At 49.2% G+C, this 14844-nt stretch overlaps 1 protein-coding gene across 1 annotated transcript in view; it reads left to right on the forward strand.

Moving 5' to 3' along the window:
- Positions 1-14844, forward strand: part of Igsf3 (immunoglobulin superfamily member 3) — an 86341-nt gene that overhangs the window by 48530 nt on the left and 22967 nt on the right. Inside the window, exons 2-6 of the mRNA XM_038311552.1 lie at positions 1883-2260; positions 4507-4917; positions 9001-9390; positions 10760-10819; positions 13091-13492. Of these exons, the coding sequence (XP_038167480.1) occupies positions 1883-2260; positions 4507-4917; positions 9001-9390; positions 10760-10819; positions 13091-13492 (1641 nt within the window). The remainder of the gene's footprint in view (positions 1-1882; positions 2261-4506; positions 4918-9000; positions 9391-10759; positions 10820-13090; positions 13493-14844) is intronic.

Consider the following 14844-nt stretch of genomic DNA (forward strand, 5'->3'; position numbering starts at 1 on the left):
GTCCTCTCGGAAGTCCTTCTGTAAGATGAGACCAGGGTCTGGAGATGAAAATGGGTACCAGGGTGACTCGGCTGTACCTGGTCTGAGCTGTGCTGACTTCTAAGGTGGCTCTCCTTATTTGAGTGAATGGGTAGATACAGCAATCCATTTCCTCTTCTTCCTCCTCTTCTTCCTCCTCCTCCTCCTCGTTCTCCTTCCTCCTCTTCTTTCTTTTTAGTCTTTCAAGACATGTGTAGCCCTAGCTGTCCTAGAACTTGTTCTGTCTCTGGTCTCAGGCTGGTCTCAACTCACAGAGATCAACCTCTGCCTCCCAAAATGCTGGGACTAATGCCATGCGCCACCACTGCCCAGCTAGCAATCCATCTTATATTGCTGCACCAAAATCCTAAGGTGGGGTGTTTAGGTTTGTTTATTTATTTATTTATTTATTTTCTCTTTTGATTTTTCAAGACAGGGTTTCTCTGTAACTTTGGATCCTGTCCTGGAGCTAGCTCTTGTAGACCAGGCTGGCCTCAAACTTACAGAGATCTACCTGCCTCTGCCTCCCTAGTGTTGGGACTAAAGGTATGCGCCATCACTGCCTGGCTGGAGTGTTTTGTGTTAAAAAGTGGTTTCTTTAGCCCATGGTTGGTTGGCCCTGTGTATTCTATTTCTGGTGAGGGCCCTCTTGAGTGTGTCACATCATGGTGAATGGTGTCCTGGCTGGAAGGTGTAATGTGCAAGAGTGAGGAACCATCGTATAGTGGGGCAGGAAGTCAGACTTGGAGAATTTTAAACACACACACACACACACAGACACACACCACCCTTGTGGAAGCTAACTCATCCCAGCTGTTGACACTGATTCCTTCCAGTGTTCCCATGCCCTCCTGACCTTGTCCTAGGCCCCCACTCTTACAGGTTCCACCCCTCTTGCTTCTCCTCACCAGCATACAAACCCTTATGGAGCACACTCAGACCCTGTCGAAAGCATAGCAAATGGCATGGGATGAGAATCTTGAGTCTCCCAGCATACAAACCCTTATGGAGCACACTCAGACCCTGTCGAAAGCATAGCAGATGACATGGGATGAGAATCTTGAGTCTCCAGATTTAACTTTTGCCCCTGCAAGAGGATGCAGTGTGAAGGACATAGGGTAGGCAGAGGCAGAAGTGGCCCTGGAGAGCTGTGCCTGAACCAAGAGGCAGGGACTTGATGGGCCAGGCAGAGCCAAGAGCCCAAGGGCAGCTAACCTTGGTTCAGTACTGCTGTGCACGGCCCCTCTGTGCCAGCTGGTGGGAATCTGCCCTGCTTCACACCCCGCACACTCCCATTGCGGGATCTGCCGGCCTCTGTTTGTGCAGGGAAAAGGGATCCTTTGTGCTCCTTGGGATGAGATGGAAGAATGCGGCACTGCCCCACCCCTCCCCCAAATAAAAAAGACTCAGTGGCTTTCTTGGGCAGCCCCGCTAATCATGGGAGAAACATTTAATTTCAACCAGATTACAAGGCGGTTGCTTTTATTTGTTTTTGGCTGGATTTGTGCCAAGGATTCAACTTTTCCTGTTCATTTTATTAAAAACTTTATAAACATTATTAATAAATAGATATAAAACTGCCGTATAAATGACAGAGAAACCAAATGAAATTCACAAGGGTCAGCGTTGAATAAGTAACAGAGCCACGTCCTTGTGCGATCAAATGCTCATATATGCAAATTAGATCCAGAGCTTTACTACAGCGTTTTAATTAATATTTATAAATCACAGAGTGCCTTGGAAAGGGCCAGTAACCTATTTATATTGCCATCATGTTGCACAAATAACAGATCCTCAGGGGAGTGCTGTCTGTTTTGCATTTGGCCAGAAAAGTAAGCAGGTTGTTGTGTCTGTCCCCTCTTAGGTGTGGTGTCAGCACAGCGACAGGTCACCGTCCAGGAAGGACCCTTGTACCGCACAGAGGGCTCCCACATCACCATTTGGTGCAATGTGAGTGGCTACCAGGGTCCCTCTGAGCAGAACTTCCAGTGGTCCATTTACCTACCCTCCGCTCCAGAACGTGAAGTCCAGATCGTTAGCACAGTGGACTCGTCCTTCCCTTACGCCATCTACACCCAGCGAGTCCGGAGTGGGAAGATCTACGTGGAGAGAATCCAGGGGAACTCAGCCTTGCTGCACATCACAGAGCTGCAAGCCCGGGATGCTGGTGAATATGAATGTCACACCCCCAACACGGATGAGCGCTACTTTGGAAGCTACAGTGCCAAGATGAACCTAGTGGGTAAGGAGACGTTGCTTTTGTGTGGCCAGTGTCAGGCCTGAGCCTCTTCTGTTGCCATGCACCTTTGCTGCATACCGTATGACTACTGAAAGACAGACTCCCCAAATATCTTAGGAATACATAGGGGAGCATAAGTGAACACGATTTCCATGTACACTTGCGAACACTATTTGATGGCTGACACTTGGGAAAGTTCTTGTGCAAACATTAAAAACCTCAGTGATTAACCAGGCCTTTCCTGGTCAAAGGCAATATGAGTACATAAAGGCAAGATCTGGGAGTGGTGTCTCATACCTGTCATCCCAGCATCCAGGAGGCCGAGGCAAGGCACCACCCTGTGGCAAGGACATTTGTGGGTGACAATTTGGAGGGATGGCTCAGAAGGTAAAGGGGTAAGGTCAGCAGGAAGAGAGCAAAGCCCCTAAAAGAGCAAGAGCAAAAGTTCCACCCTCCAGAGGCAGGGACGGTGGTAGTAGATAGCCACTAACAGGAGGATCCGGCAGTAATGTGTGGGAGGGCAATCTCAGGAGAGCCCCTGCTCAGATAACCCAGTGAGTTCCAGATGCTCAGAGGAGACAGAGAGCAAGAAGGGAATGAGACCATTTGAGATATAGTAAGTGATTTTAGTGATTCTCAGACAGCAATGGTTCTTTTGGGAACTGAGTGGATCTCAGAGACAGACGGGAGCTTGTGACTGAAGCTGCCCATGAACAGTTGTGTTCTTTAGTCTCCTTTCCCTGTTGATCTGAGTTTAATTAATAGAAAATCCAACAAAGAAACCAAAGGTGAGAGCTTCTTCAGCAGGCCTGCTCTTTGGGCAGACACAAACTGGAATATCGCTGCTTGAAGCAGCCACTACTGTCCAAGGGGTCTGTCTTTAATGTGAAGTAATGGACAGAAAAGTGTCCCTATTTTGGGGTGCAATTCCCTGGACTCCATCTCTCAGAAATGATGAGGAAAAATTACAGGTTTTGAGATGCGGGGAGAGAGTAGGGCTCCGGGTACCGAGACCTCCCTGGCTGTGTGCTAAGAAGCTACAGACTGCCTATCTGTCTTGCTCTCTGTGCTGGAGAGGATGTAAGCTGGAAGAGTCGGGAGCATTTAGCATGGGCCCCTCTGGTTACCATTACCAGTGAGAAAGGGCAGATAGCAAGACTGTTCTGATTTGTACCCAAGTCCTGCGCTCAGCAGGACCTGTTGGTGGGGCTTTTGTCAATAAGGACACTGCCTTTGCTTCTTCTTCATTTCTGTAATGAGCCTCTAAAGTAAGAGGACTTTAAACATCAACCTTGGGTCAGGAACAGGGAGGAAAACATGTCCCTGTCATGACTGGAGTGCCTTTATCAGGCAGCAGGGGTGGTGAGTAGGGTGATGTATAGTCTTCAGAAAGATAAAGGTCAGGGAGGGGAGACCCCAGTGACTGGACACAGCAGTGTCTTCATTTGCCTGAGTCCTCTTTGTTCAGCTGTGGGCCACTTTGATGAATCCCGTGAAGGCACAGGGGTGCAGCCAGGCTTAGTGGTGCCCATTTGTAATCCAGCCACTTGGAAGGCTGAGGCTGGAAGATCACAAGTTCGAGGCCACCATGGACAACATTGTGAGACTTGGTCTCCAAATTAAAGAGGTAGACTGTGGGGGTTGTAGCCCAGTGGTAGAGTACTTGCCCATTAAAGTCCTAGGTTCTTTCCCCAGGACAAGAGGGAAATAGGGAATGATGATGGTTTTTTCTAGTCCCACTCCCCAGTCCTGCATCTCAGGACAGTGCGTGGACGAAGTAAACTGGGAGATGGGATGGAAAGGAGGGTCCAGAAGGGAAGAGGGGAGGGGCTGTTTAGGAATGGAAAGCCGGAAGGTCCAGGAGCCATTCCCAGTCAGAAGTGAGGTTCAGGTATCTCAAAGCAATGCCAAAACCAACATCAAATCTTATTAGACCTCAGCGATTATTCTTACACAGTTTTCTCAGGGAAGTTTTTTGTTGTATACAGTTTTAAAATAAAGTCCATCTTTGCTCTGAGTGTTATTAAAATACCAAGCAGGTGTCCATGCCAAAAATATCATCTTGGCTACCATAAAAGAAAAGTGTATTTGGGTTTATATGCCTTTCGGGGTTGTCTGTGGCCTCAAATTGATTGTTAGGGCTGCTTTTGTTGAGGCAGTAATAGTGGTTTCTGTGTAGACTCTCGGAAGGTGAGTCTCAGATTCTGTAGTCTTGTAACCTTCCTCTGTCGGAACATTCTATGTTACAGTGATCCCAGATTCCCTGCAGACCACAGCTGTCCCCCAGACTCTGCACAAAGTGGAACAGGACCCACTGGAGCTCAGCTGTGAAGTGTCCACTGAGAGCGACCAGCACAGCCACCTCTCAGTATCCTGGCTTCGGCGGAAGGGTGGCGAGAAGCCGGTGGAGGTCATTTCCCTGAGCAGAGACTTCATCCTGCACTCCAGCAGTGAATACGCCCAGCGGCAGAGCCTGGGGGAGGTACGGCTGGACAAGCTGGGGAGAACCACCTTCCGCCTCACCATCTTCCACCTGCAGCCTTCCGACCAGGGCGAGTTTTACTGCGAGGCTGCCGAGTGGATCCAAGATCCAGATGGCTCTTGGTACGCCATGACCAGGAAGCGCTCCGAGGGTGCTGTGGTCAACGTCCAGCCCACCGGTCAGTCTCTCTCAGCTTCTTGTCCTTTACCTGGTGGGGAGTCAGACACTAGGAGGGTGTGGGGACACCTTGTTTGGTGACCATGACAACACGGTAAGGTTTTGGGTGAGGTTAGGGATGGTTGTGACGTCGGCTGGAGAAAATGGGCACACAGACCCAACTTGCAGTGAGTCACAGACAGCTGTCCATACTGGCCCCTGCTCATCATCATGTTTTCTTTACTATATGGTATCATCCTTTATTTTGAATAAGAAATTTGTTTTTTAAAAATGAGAGATTTTGCAGAAAAGTGTGGCTGGAGAGAAGGCTGAAGCGTGGCCAAGAGCACGTATTGCCCTTGCAGGGGACCCAGGTTCAATTCCTAGCTCCCACACAGTGGCTCACAACTCTTCAACTTCAGTCCCAGGGGATCCTTTGCCCTCTTTTGATCTCCAAGTACACAAGTGATGTGCACATGTACATGCAGGCACATAAAATGAGTAAATCTTTTTTTAAAAAAAAATTTTAAAATGAGAGATACCATAGAAACTCTGTGTCTTATGACTCTGGGTTCCCATTCCTGATAGCCGTGGATGTCACCCAGCTTGATGATGTTTTGATTGCAGAGGACATTTGAGATGATGAGCCTTTTGTTGGATGTGTGAACCAGCAAGCGAAGATGTTAGTGTACCATTATTTTTATATTAATATTCCTGCCATCTTTTTTACAACTTCTAAAATGCTTTAACTCATGTTGTTATGTCTGTGGGGCAAGGTAGGATGGCTTCCTCACCTTGCGGTTGAGCCTAGTGAATACAGTGCTCTGTGGTGTGGTCCCAGCAAGAACCAGATGTGTGCCATGAGGCCCATGTAAAGTGTTAGCTCCTGCTGTGGACACTTTGTCAAGGGAAGGCCTCGCAGGGTCCCTGAGGGGGAAGAATGGTGTGCTTCAGGCTGAGGTGGTGATGATGGTGGCCTGGCAAGCCGCAGTCCTCCACAGCTTCTCTTGATATTTCCTGAGACTCCGGGTTCTACTCTAGGTTCTTGCGCCTGCAGAGCTCCATTGAGAACTGATGCCGCTGTGGCCGTCCTTTGCTGAGCTGGGGCGGGTTCTTATGTGGGCCTGGCTTTGGTTGGAGGATGATTATCATCGGAGGGCCTTGTCTCCTCTCCCTGCTGGGGGCTGTTGGCCCTGATGAGGACAGGATGTTTCTGTGTTCCAGGTGGCAGTGTTCTTGTCAGCCCTGTCTCTTGTCCTCCTTGCGAAGGTGCTGGGACATTTGAGAGCAATGCTTCCGAGTTATCTGATAGTGAACTTTCTGACTCGTTCCGGAAGTCCCTCCTCAGAGACTACTGGGGCAGTGCTGGGAAGCTGTGTCTCTGATGGACTTCCCAGCTCTAGAGGGAGCAGGCGAGGAGGATCTCTGGACACTCAGTGGGCGTGAAAGCAAATGGAGGTGGGGTCCTTGGTGAGAGGGGCACGCTTGATCCACACTTAGGGCCGGGGCTCTTAGTGCCTTCTGGATCTTCTGATATTAAGTTTACCCAAGAGGCTTTAGTTCCTGTTTATCATTTGCCTTCCTGGTTGGTTTTAAGATCAGTGTCAAAAAAGTCTGGGCCTTCGAGTCTTAATGCTTTTAAATTAGGTTGCATCAGCTAATCTTCTTTATTTTAATCTTACCAGTTTAGAATTAGGACATTTTGAACTTGCCCTGCAAATGTATCCAGACTAAGCCAGCAAAGGAAAATTTTGATGGAAAAAATAAACGTTGATATCTTCACGGTGTGTACCTGTTCAGGCTCAGGTGTCGCAACTCCACCTTCCGGCCTTTTTCTTCATGTTTATTTTAATAGACATTAGTCTTTCCAGCACTGAAGGTGTGGTGCAAGGCCCTAGGGGTGCCAAGATACATGGCATTGCCCTGTGCAGTCATGGAGGGGCATGGGGACGTGCAGAGCCCCGCTGGGAGGGCTGTGCACCTGTTGGTGGCAGCACTGTTTGTCTCTGTCACTTAGTCGAGGGGTCCTCTGTAAGCAGACTCTTAGAGACACTCATAGCATGACACACCCATTGTGTCGTCGGACATGGACATCTAAAGACTGAACGCAAATGAGGAGGACTCGGGAGAGCCCTTAGGGCAAGAATAGGGCCAAGTTCAAGAGACCCATGGCAGTAGGAGGTGGTCCGAGAACAAGCCACATTGAGAAGGAAGCAGAATGGGCAGGCGAGGCAGGGGAGAGGCAGAAGGGATGCTGTCCTGGAACCAAGGGAGGAGAGCAGCCCCAGAGGCTAGAGCTTGCTCAGGAGGATGAGGGTCGGGTCAACCATTGGTGTTGCTCACCAGGTCAGTGGACAAGGGATCAGGAAGCCAGATGTCAGTGGGCTAGGAAAAGGGATATAGAGTAGCTTACGTCAAATTCCATAGGCGATTGATTGGGTATAAGCAAGAGCAGATTGCTCTGCAGAAAGGGGGGTTTGCATCTCCAGGAAATGTGAAGGCTCCATGGAATTTGAGGCATTCTCATGGGATAGGCAGCATCCGGGGCTGCCAAAAGAGGAAAGCCCTGGCGGTAGCCCACTTAACCTAGGACAGATGAGACGGTCTGAGACCCTGGGATCCCCTGGTATGCCACACGGGCAGTCTCCTGGAAGGAGTGCCTTTTAGGGTTGATGATGGATTACAAAGTACTGTATTTTATTGATCAGAGGGCTAATGACAATGGATAACATGGGCACAGTCTCATCTGGGTACGTTGCCCGAGCAGACGGTAGCAGAGTAAAACCCTTTTGCTTTCTGCCATTGTCTCCCAGGACTATTTCGTATGAGATGGGGCGGAGGCCACAGCTGACATGTCGCAGGTATTATCGAGAGGGCTTTGGGTAATACAGGGAGGAGCTAGTCACGGGCAAGAAATGGTGTCTGACTCAGGAGACTGGTCTGTGTGGAAGGAGGAGACGAAGAGAAAACATGCTGAGTGGACTGGAGGAGAGCAACGCTTCCTTGCACACACGGTCCATTTCCACGGGGAAACAGGACGCTCGTGTGCTTGAAGAGCATGTGGGATGGGCTTGGGACAGCCGAGGCATGGATCTCAAAGATGGTAGTGATGGCCCGGAAATGCCGCAGAGGGAAGGCCATTACGGCATTGAGGTTGATGAGTGCTTAGACGCTCACACTCCACCGTGATGGGATTTCCCTCTGTAGTCTCTTCAAGGAGCATAGCTGGAACTGGAAGGAGTTAGGAGCTGTGGGCTCCCACGGCAAGGGGAGATAGTGCCGCTTCCCCGACTCCTCCTAACTCCTCTTCCTGTCCCCTCACTTCCACTGTGAGCGCCTCCCGCTGCAGGGTGAAGCCTCTTGGGTCGACCACCAACTGCTACTGTTTCTTGGAGATGATGGCATTGTTTGCAGTGGTGATACCACCAGGCCTAGATAGATACCAGCTCTTGGGAGAGTTCCTGCCTTGATCCTTGGCCATTTCCAGAGGCGCTTGACTGTTAGTGGAAGTAGATTCTGTCCTGCTCTGTCTGAGTAAAGTCATGACCTGGTGGGTTGTAGGCTGGTGCAAAGACATTTTGTGGGACGCAGCTAGTTTGTCTTGCCCACATCTAATTTTCAGTGTTCTTATAGTGGTAGAGAAGAATCTCAGTAAATTCACCCGAGTTCTGATTAGAACTGGGGTCAGCACCTAATTTTGTCTCACAGACTTCTGTGAGGTGAGTCCTACAGGATCTGCTGAGCAAACAAACGTCCTTGTAATCATGTTGCTCTAGCGAAACTCAGGCCTGGACCTTTGCCAGCTGCCACCTGAGCCAGACTAGGCTTGTCTGCAGGCGGGCGCCGGAGGTTTAATCTGGAGCAGTGTGCTCCTTGACAGAGTCCCGTTGGTCTAGATGCAAATGGTAAGCTCCTAAGATTGCCTGGGTTTGGGTTGGGACTCTTAAGAGTTTGCATGGCTGGAGTTGGGTTTTTCTCTCAAGATGAATACTGAGTCGTCTCTGTGGTTAGTGTCATGAAGAAGGTTGGGAAATAGGGATTTCCTGAAGCAGTTTGGGTTGCAGCCCTCATTTACCCAGAATGCATCCAATTTGTTTGCTCACAGACAAAGAGTTCACCGTGCGCCTGGAGACAGATAAACGGCTACACACAGTGGGCGAGGCAGTGGAGTTCAGGTGCATCCTAGAGGCTCAGAACATTCCTGACCGGTACTTTGCCGTCTCCTGGGCCTTCAACAGCTCACTCATCGCCACCATGGGGCCTAACGCTGTGCCGGTCCTCAACAGTGAATTTGCCCACCGTGAAGCCAAGGGACAGCTTAAAGTGGCCAAAGAGGGTGACGGTGTCTTTGTACTAAAGATATACCACCTCCGCCAGGAAGACAGCGGTAAATACAACTGCCGGGTGACAGAGCGAGAGAAGACTGTCACTGGCGAGTTCATCGACAAGGAAAGCAAGCGTCCCAAGAACATCCCCATCGTCGTCCTTCCCCTCAGTAAGTAGAAGTGCGTCGCTTACTAGTTCCTGGTGCAGTGACTAGTGCCATATGGGAGAAGCAGTGGAGAGAGAATAGCTCCAGGGAGAAGGGCAGACTGGGATAAGATGACCAGAGAGAAGCCTCTCTGCCTTCTCCAGCCCCCGGTCTACAAAGCAGCAGGGGCATGTCTGGGCTGGAGATGGTACCTGCAGACTTGAACTCATGCAACTTGGTGTAAAACACCAGCCTTGCCAGCTCAGCTTGGGGGAAGACCAGGAAGTCATTTGCTCCTCTGGAGGAGTTAAATCCCAGAAGTGGGTAGAGGCCTGCCTTGAAATCTCACTTAAGGAGAGCTCATCTCTTATGGGAGGATTTGGGTATCATCAACTGCATTGTTAGGAAGGATTTGCTGTCTGGGTTTTTCCAGGTATCAAGGCAGGTAGTTCCCTAATTGTCTCTTCTGTACTGAAATTGCATTGTTAGAAGGCGGTGGGTGGTAGAGCACTCGGCTAGCGTGCACGAAGTGATAGGTTCATCCTAATGTGCACATAGATGGTCAGGGGATGGGGTGTCTGCCTTACTGGAGTGTGCTTCGAGAGTTCGGGCCTCTCAAGGCCGTTCCAGGGGCGCTGCCTCTGTGCACACTGACAGTGTCAGGATGGGTGGTGCCCTTCTGGGAACTTCAGCGATGAACAGAGTGCATGCATGCTGTGTTTAAAATATCCATGGTGTCGAGACGTTCTTATTAATCTCTTTTCTCTCACAGTTCTGTTTTTAGCAAAACGTTAATCAAAACTTACAACGCTCTGATTTTTAAACAAGATGGTCCAGTTTAAGAACTAACCTTTAACCTTTTCTTAGCTCCTAGGACCGTTCCTCCTCTTAGCCTTGTAATGATTTCCTTTACATTTTTATTTACACGTTTATGTGTTTGAAATGTTTCTCTGTTAAGTGTGAAGTCCAAAATCGATTGAGGCGGCCTGTCACCCTTCTCTCTCTTTTCATCAATGGAATTGTTTTCTGTCATGCTTATTGTACTTACCACACACACACACGCACACACACACACACACACACACACACACACATGTAAACTTGAACTCTGGTGCTTTTCTTGCAATTGCATGGTGCTTTGCATAGAGTAGGTGCTTGCTGAATACATGTACAGTTGAAACGATCAGATTGAATGCCCACTCTCTTTATCCTGTTTTCCTGTGCCTGCCCTAACCACAGACTGTGCTCTTAAACTAATCTCTCCTTGTGTCGTAAGGATGGCATGAAGGGCAGCCACCCTGTTTGCTTCCTCTATCTTTTGTACTAAAAGATTTCCCTCAGCCCTTCCAAGAACTTGTTTGATGATCTGTGGCCTGCTATATTGCTTTTCCAGCAGATAACTGGGTAGTTAAAGTCCCCCAGCAGCACCAGATCCTGCCCCAAGGCCACTTGGGTAAGTCTACTGAAGAACAACAATCAATCGGTAATGGTGATAATGCCCTGGATTTTAATGGCACCTTTCCTCCTAAGAACCCAAAGTGCTTCTGCATAAATGATCTCTCTGCTCTCAATCCTCCAATCTCCGTCCGAGCTAGCGTTACATCCATCTTGTGAATGGAGACGTCAGAGCACACACAGGGAAGTGTCTGATCCGGTTGTTCAGTTAGCGGTTGAGCTTGCGATTGCATTAGGAACATTTGCTCTAACTCCGAACCCGCTGCTCTGCGCTTAGCCTGTGCTCCGCCGGCAGCCTCCTGATTGGAAATTTCATTTATGAACACACACTCAGATTTTGAATAATTCTGTCCTAGTTTTCATTCAGTCCGGAGGATTTTACCTTGTTCTAAGCCTGGGAACCTGGATAAATAGTTACAGCGTGCAGTACAGAAGCAGATCCATGTTTGTCCAGGCCTCGGCTGCCAGAGGCTTTCCTTCTATCTAGGTTTTCCAGGCTTCCTCCAAATAGCCATCCAGAATGTCCTTAGGAGTCCACTGGGGTGGCAGTAGTGCATACAACTGATGTCCCACAGGTCGTTCTTCTGTATGAGACACACCAGAGGGTTTTCTTCCTTGATCCTGAAGCTGTCTTCTGCATCTCACCTCGAGCTGAAAACAGAGGGGAAGGATATTGGTGATGACGAATAACACCTGGGGCTGTAACTCAGCGGTGGGGATGCCTGTGGAGCATCCGTGGGCCTTAGGTTCAGCCTCAGTTCTGCCCACTTTCCCATTTCCTCCTCTCGGTGTCGTGACCCTAAGTAGACACTTGTAGAGTCCCAACTGTGCACGTGATAACTGAGGCCTGGTGAGAACACCAGGATTCCAGTCAGGAGGCAGGCAGTGCAGCCAACCAAGCTCCGAAGCCCTGCTGACAAGAGCCTAGCCCTGGGCAGGCTGTCCTCTTGAGGGCTGCTCTTCCCACATTGTCCAGATCCACTTCCGGTGAAGCAAGCACAGCCTCCTCACTATGACAAAAGCTAGGCGCTGAGGCCTGGTGCTCTTCTTTTCCGTTTCTGTCTGTGGGGAAATGAAGGGGAGGAGAATAAAGTGGCTCCAAATGCTGTGGTGATCGGGTGTGCTTCTTGATCTGGGGTCTGACTTGATCGATTGTCAATGGTGCCTAGAAAATTGAATCCAAATTGATTATGACACTATGTGTTGTGTTGTTTAATTTATATGAGCTTTTTAAACTCAATGTAGGTAATTATACAAAATAATATATGCATGATTAGGAAAGTGTTAGCCATGCTGTTTATGAAAGCAGAAATATCCGAGTACAGTAAAATCAATCATGATTGTGGACACCGCCTTTCAAAAGCGCACAGTGTGTTACACAATCTGTGTGCATTGTCTTACTTGTTGTTTAAGCTTTTGTAAGTTAAAAGTGGCATCTTACAGAAGAAGAAGCTGAGGCTTGTCGAGTTTGAATCATCCCCTTGACTGAGACCAGCTATCCAAAGGAGTGGCAAAGGCTAGACCAAGCTAGGCTAGGAGTGAAGTTCTTATCCCCACCTTTGCTTGGCAGACTGTCAGGGTGGCGAGCAGAGGTGCCCCAGGGCCGAATGAGTGGGTAGAACAGGGGAGTGGTGGATGGTGAGCATCTGTGTTAATGAAAACATGAAACTTGGCTCTCCACACACTCCTGGTAAGGCTAGACCATCTGTGCCCCATTTTCCACACACAAGCACATGCCATCTTCCAAGTACTTCCTGACATTTTTTTCTACTTCCTAATATTTCCCTGAAGAATTCAAATGGCACACTAAGGATTTTATAGCTTTTGTTTGACTGCTGTAGCTCCAAGTGCTGGAAGATTGAGATGTGGTCGGATTGGGAAGTTTTTCCTCATGCCGAAACTCCGAGCCAAAAGCCTTGAACTGCATCTGAACAGGTCACCCAGAAATAATTTTATGCTGTCAACACCCTGTCATTGTATTGAATTTCTCAGGTTCTGATTTACTCTTAGGTCTTAGGACCTCATTATCCCAATCCACTCCACAAAACAAAGAGCATTCTAGGCTACCAGATCTAGGAGGCAGTGCCCAGTCTGCACCAGCCAGATCTCAAAGCAGTAAGTTGTCAGAGCAAATCAGAATGGTTTGGCTCCTTTGACCTTCACTGTCAGAGTCGTGGGATTCGGTTTGCACCCTTCTTTTGGTGTCATCTGTGAGGAAGGAGCCCTGGAGACCGTAAGCCCCCAGTGTGGCACTCTCTCTCCTCCCCAGAAAGCAGCATTTCCGTGGAGGTGGCCAGCAATGCCAGCGTCGTCCTTGAGGGCGAGGATCTGCACTTCTCCTGTAGCGTCCGCACAGTGGGCAGACTCCAGGGCCGCTTCTCTGTCATCTGGCAGCTTGTGGACAGGCAGAACCGCCGCAGCAACGTCATGTGGCTAGACCGGGACGGCACCGTGCAACCGGGCTCGTCCTACTGGGAGCGCAGCAGCTTCGGGGGCATCCAGATGGAGCAGGTGCAGCCCAACTCCTTCAGCCTGGGCATCTTCAACAGCAGGAAGGAGGACGAGGGCCAGTACGAATGCCATGTGACAGAGTGGGTACGGGCTGTGGATGGAGAGTGGCAGATCGTGGGAGAGCGCCGTGCCAGTACCCTTATCTCCATCACGGCTCTTGGTGAGTTAGCAGTGGGACAATGGTAGATGCCTTTTTGCCAGACACCTTCCCTTTTTAGCAGTGTTCTGGTTGGAGGGCCTGGGGAGATGCATTCCTTAAGCGTGAAGATCTGGAGTCCAGGGTCACAGAACCCTGGTAAAATGTTGAGTGGGCTCAGCATTCTGCCTGTTGTAGGAGGCCACTTGTTTGTTTCCCGGCTGCCCAGACTCCCGAAATAGCCACACAGAAACTGTATTAATTAAATCACGGCTTGGCCCAATAGCTCTAGCTTCTTATTGGCTAACTCTTACATATTAATTTAACCCATTTCTAGTAATCTGTGTATTGCCACGTGGTTGTGGCTTACAGGGTAAAGTTCCAGCAAATGTCTCCAGTGGGGCTACATGGCTTCTCTCCAACTCTACCTTCTTTCTCCCAGCATTCAGTTTAGTTTTCCCTGCCTACCTAAGTTCTGACTTGTGCAGGCCTAAGACAGATTTTTTTATTAACCAACAGTATTCACAACATACAAAGGGGAATCCCATATCACATACCTGTAATTCTAGCCCCAGAAGCTGACAGACATGGGCTCCTTAGAGCAAGCTAGCTATCAAGACCAACCATTATCAGTTAGCTCTGGGTTTGATTGAGAGACCCTGCCTCATCGAATAAGGTGGAAGAACAACTGAGAATGCCTGACATAAGTCTTGGGCCTGTGCGTGCATGCATATGCACACAACCACAGACAAACATGCATATACATGCATATATGCGTCACATCACACACATGCACACACACATACGCACACACACAGCAAAAAGGAAAACTAGTTTTGATTGGAGATAATGGTATCTTCTAGAGTGTTTCATTGAAGGGACTCTAGGATAGTATGCACAGGGTTGAGGAAACTAACGGTAGATGGTGGGTGGGGCACCTGGGGCTAGGGACTCCTGTTGCCATCCCTGGCACTGGGTGAGCTGGGTGGTATAAAGATCCTAGTGGATAAGTGCCATCAACTAGCAGGACACGGCTGTGGTAAAACTGGCCTGGAAGAGAGGAATGACCAGGTATAGTGATAAGTTTCTCCCGCCCACAGGGTGTCTTACTCAGCTGCTCACAGCCCAACCCCCCAAAGTATCTGAACAGGATAGAAATCTCATTGCCAATGACACAGCATTTGCCCCACGTCTGGCCGAGTCTCAGTACTCAGCTCAGTTGTCCCATTTAGGCCTGTGTTTTTATCTCTTTCTCTGTGAAGCTCCCACTTAAGAAAAAGAAAAACATTTCCTCATTTGCACGGAGTGAAAAGATACCTTGAGATCTGCAGAAACCAAGTACTATTAGATTTGCGCCTCACGGGGTAGCCAAAGAG

This window comes from Arvicola amphibius, chromosome 14 (assembly GCF_903992535.2).
Source record: "Arvicola amphibius chromosome 14, mArvAmp1.2, whole genome shotgun sequence".
NCBI lineage: Eukaryota > Metazoa > Chordata > Mammalia > Rodentia > Cricetidae > Arvicola > Arvicola amphibius.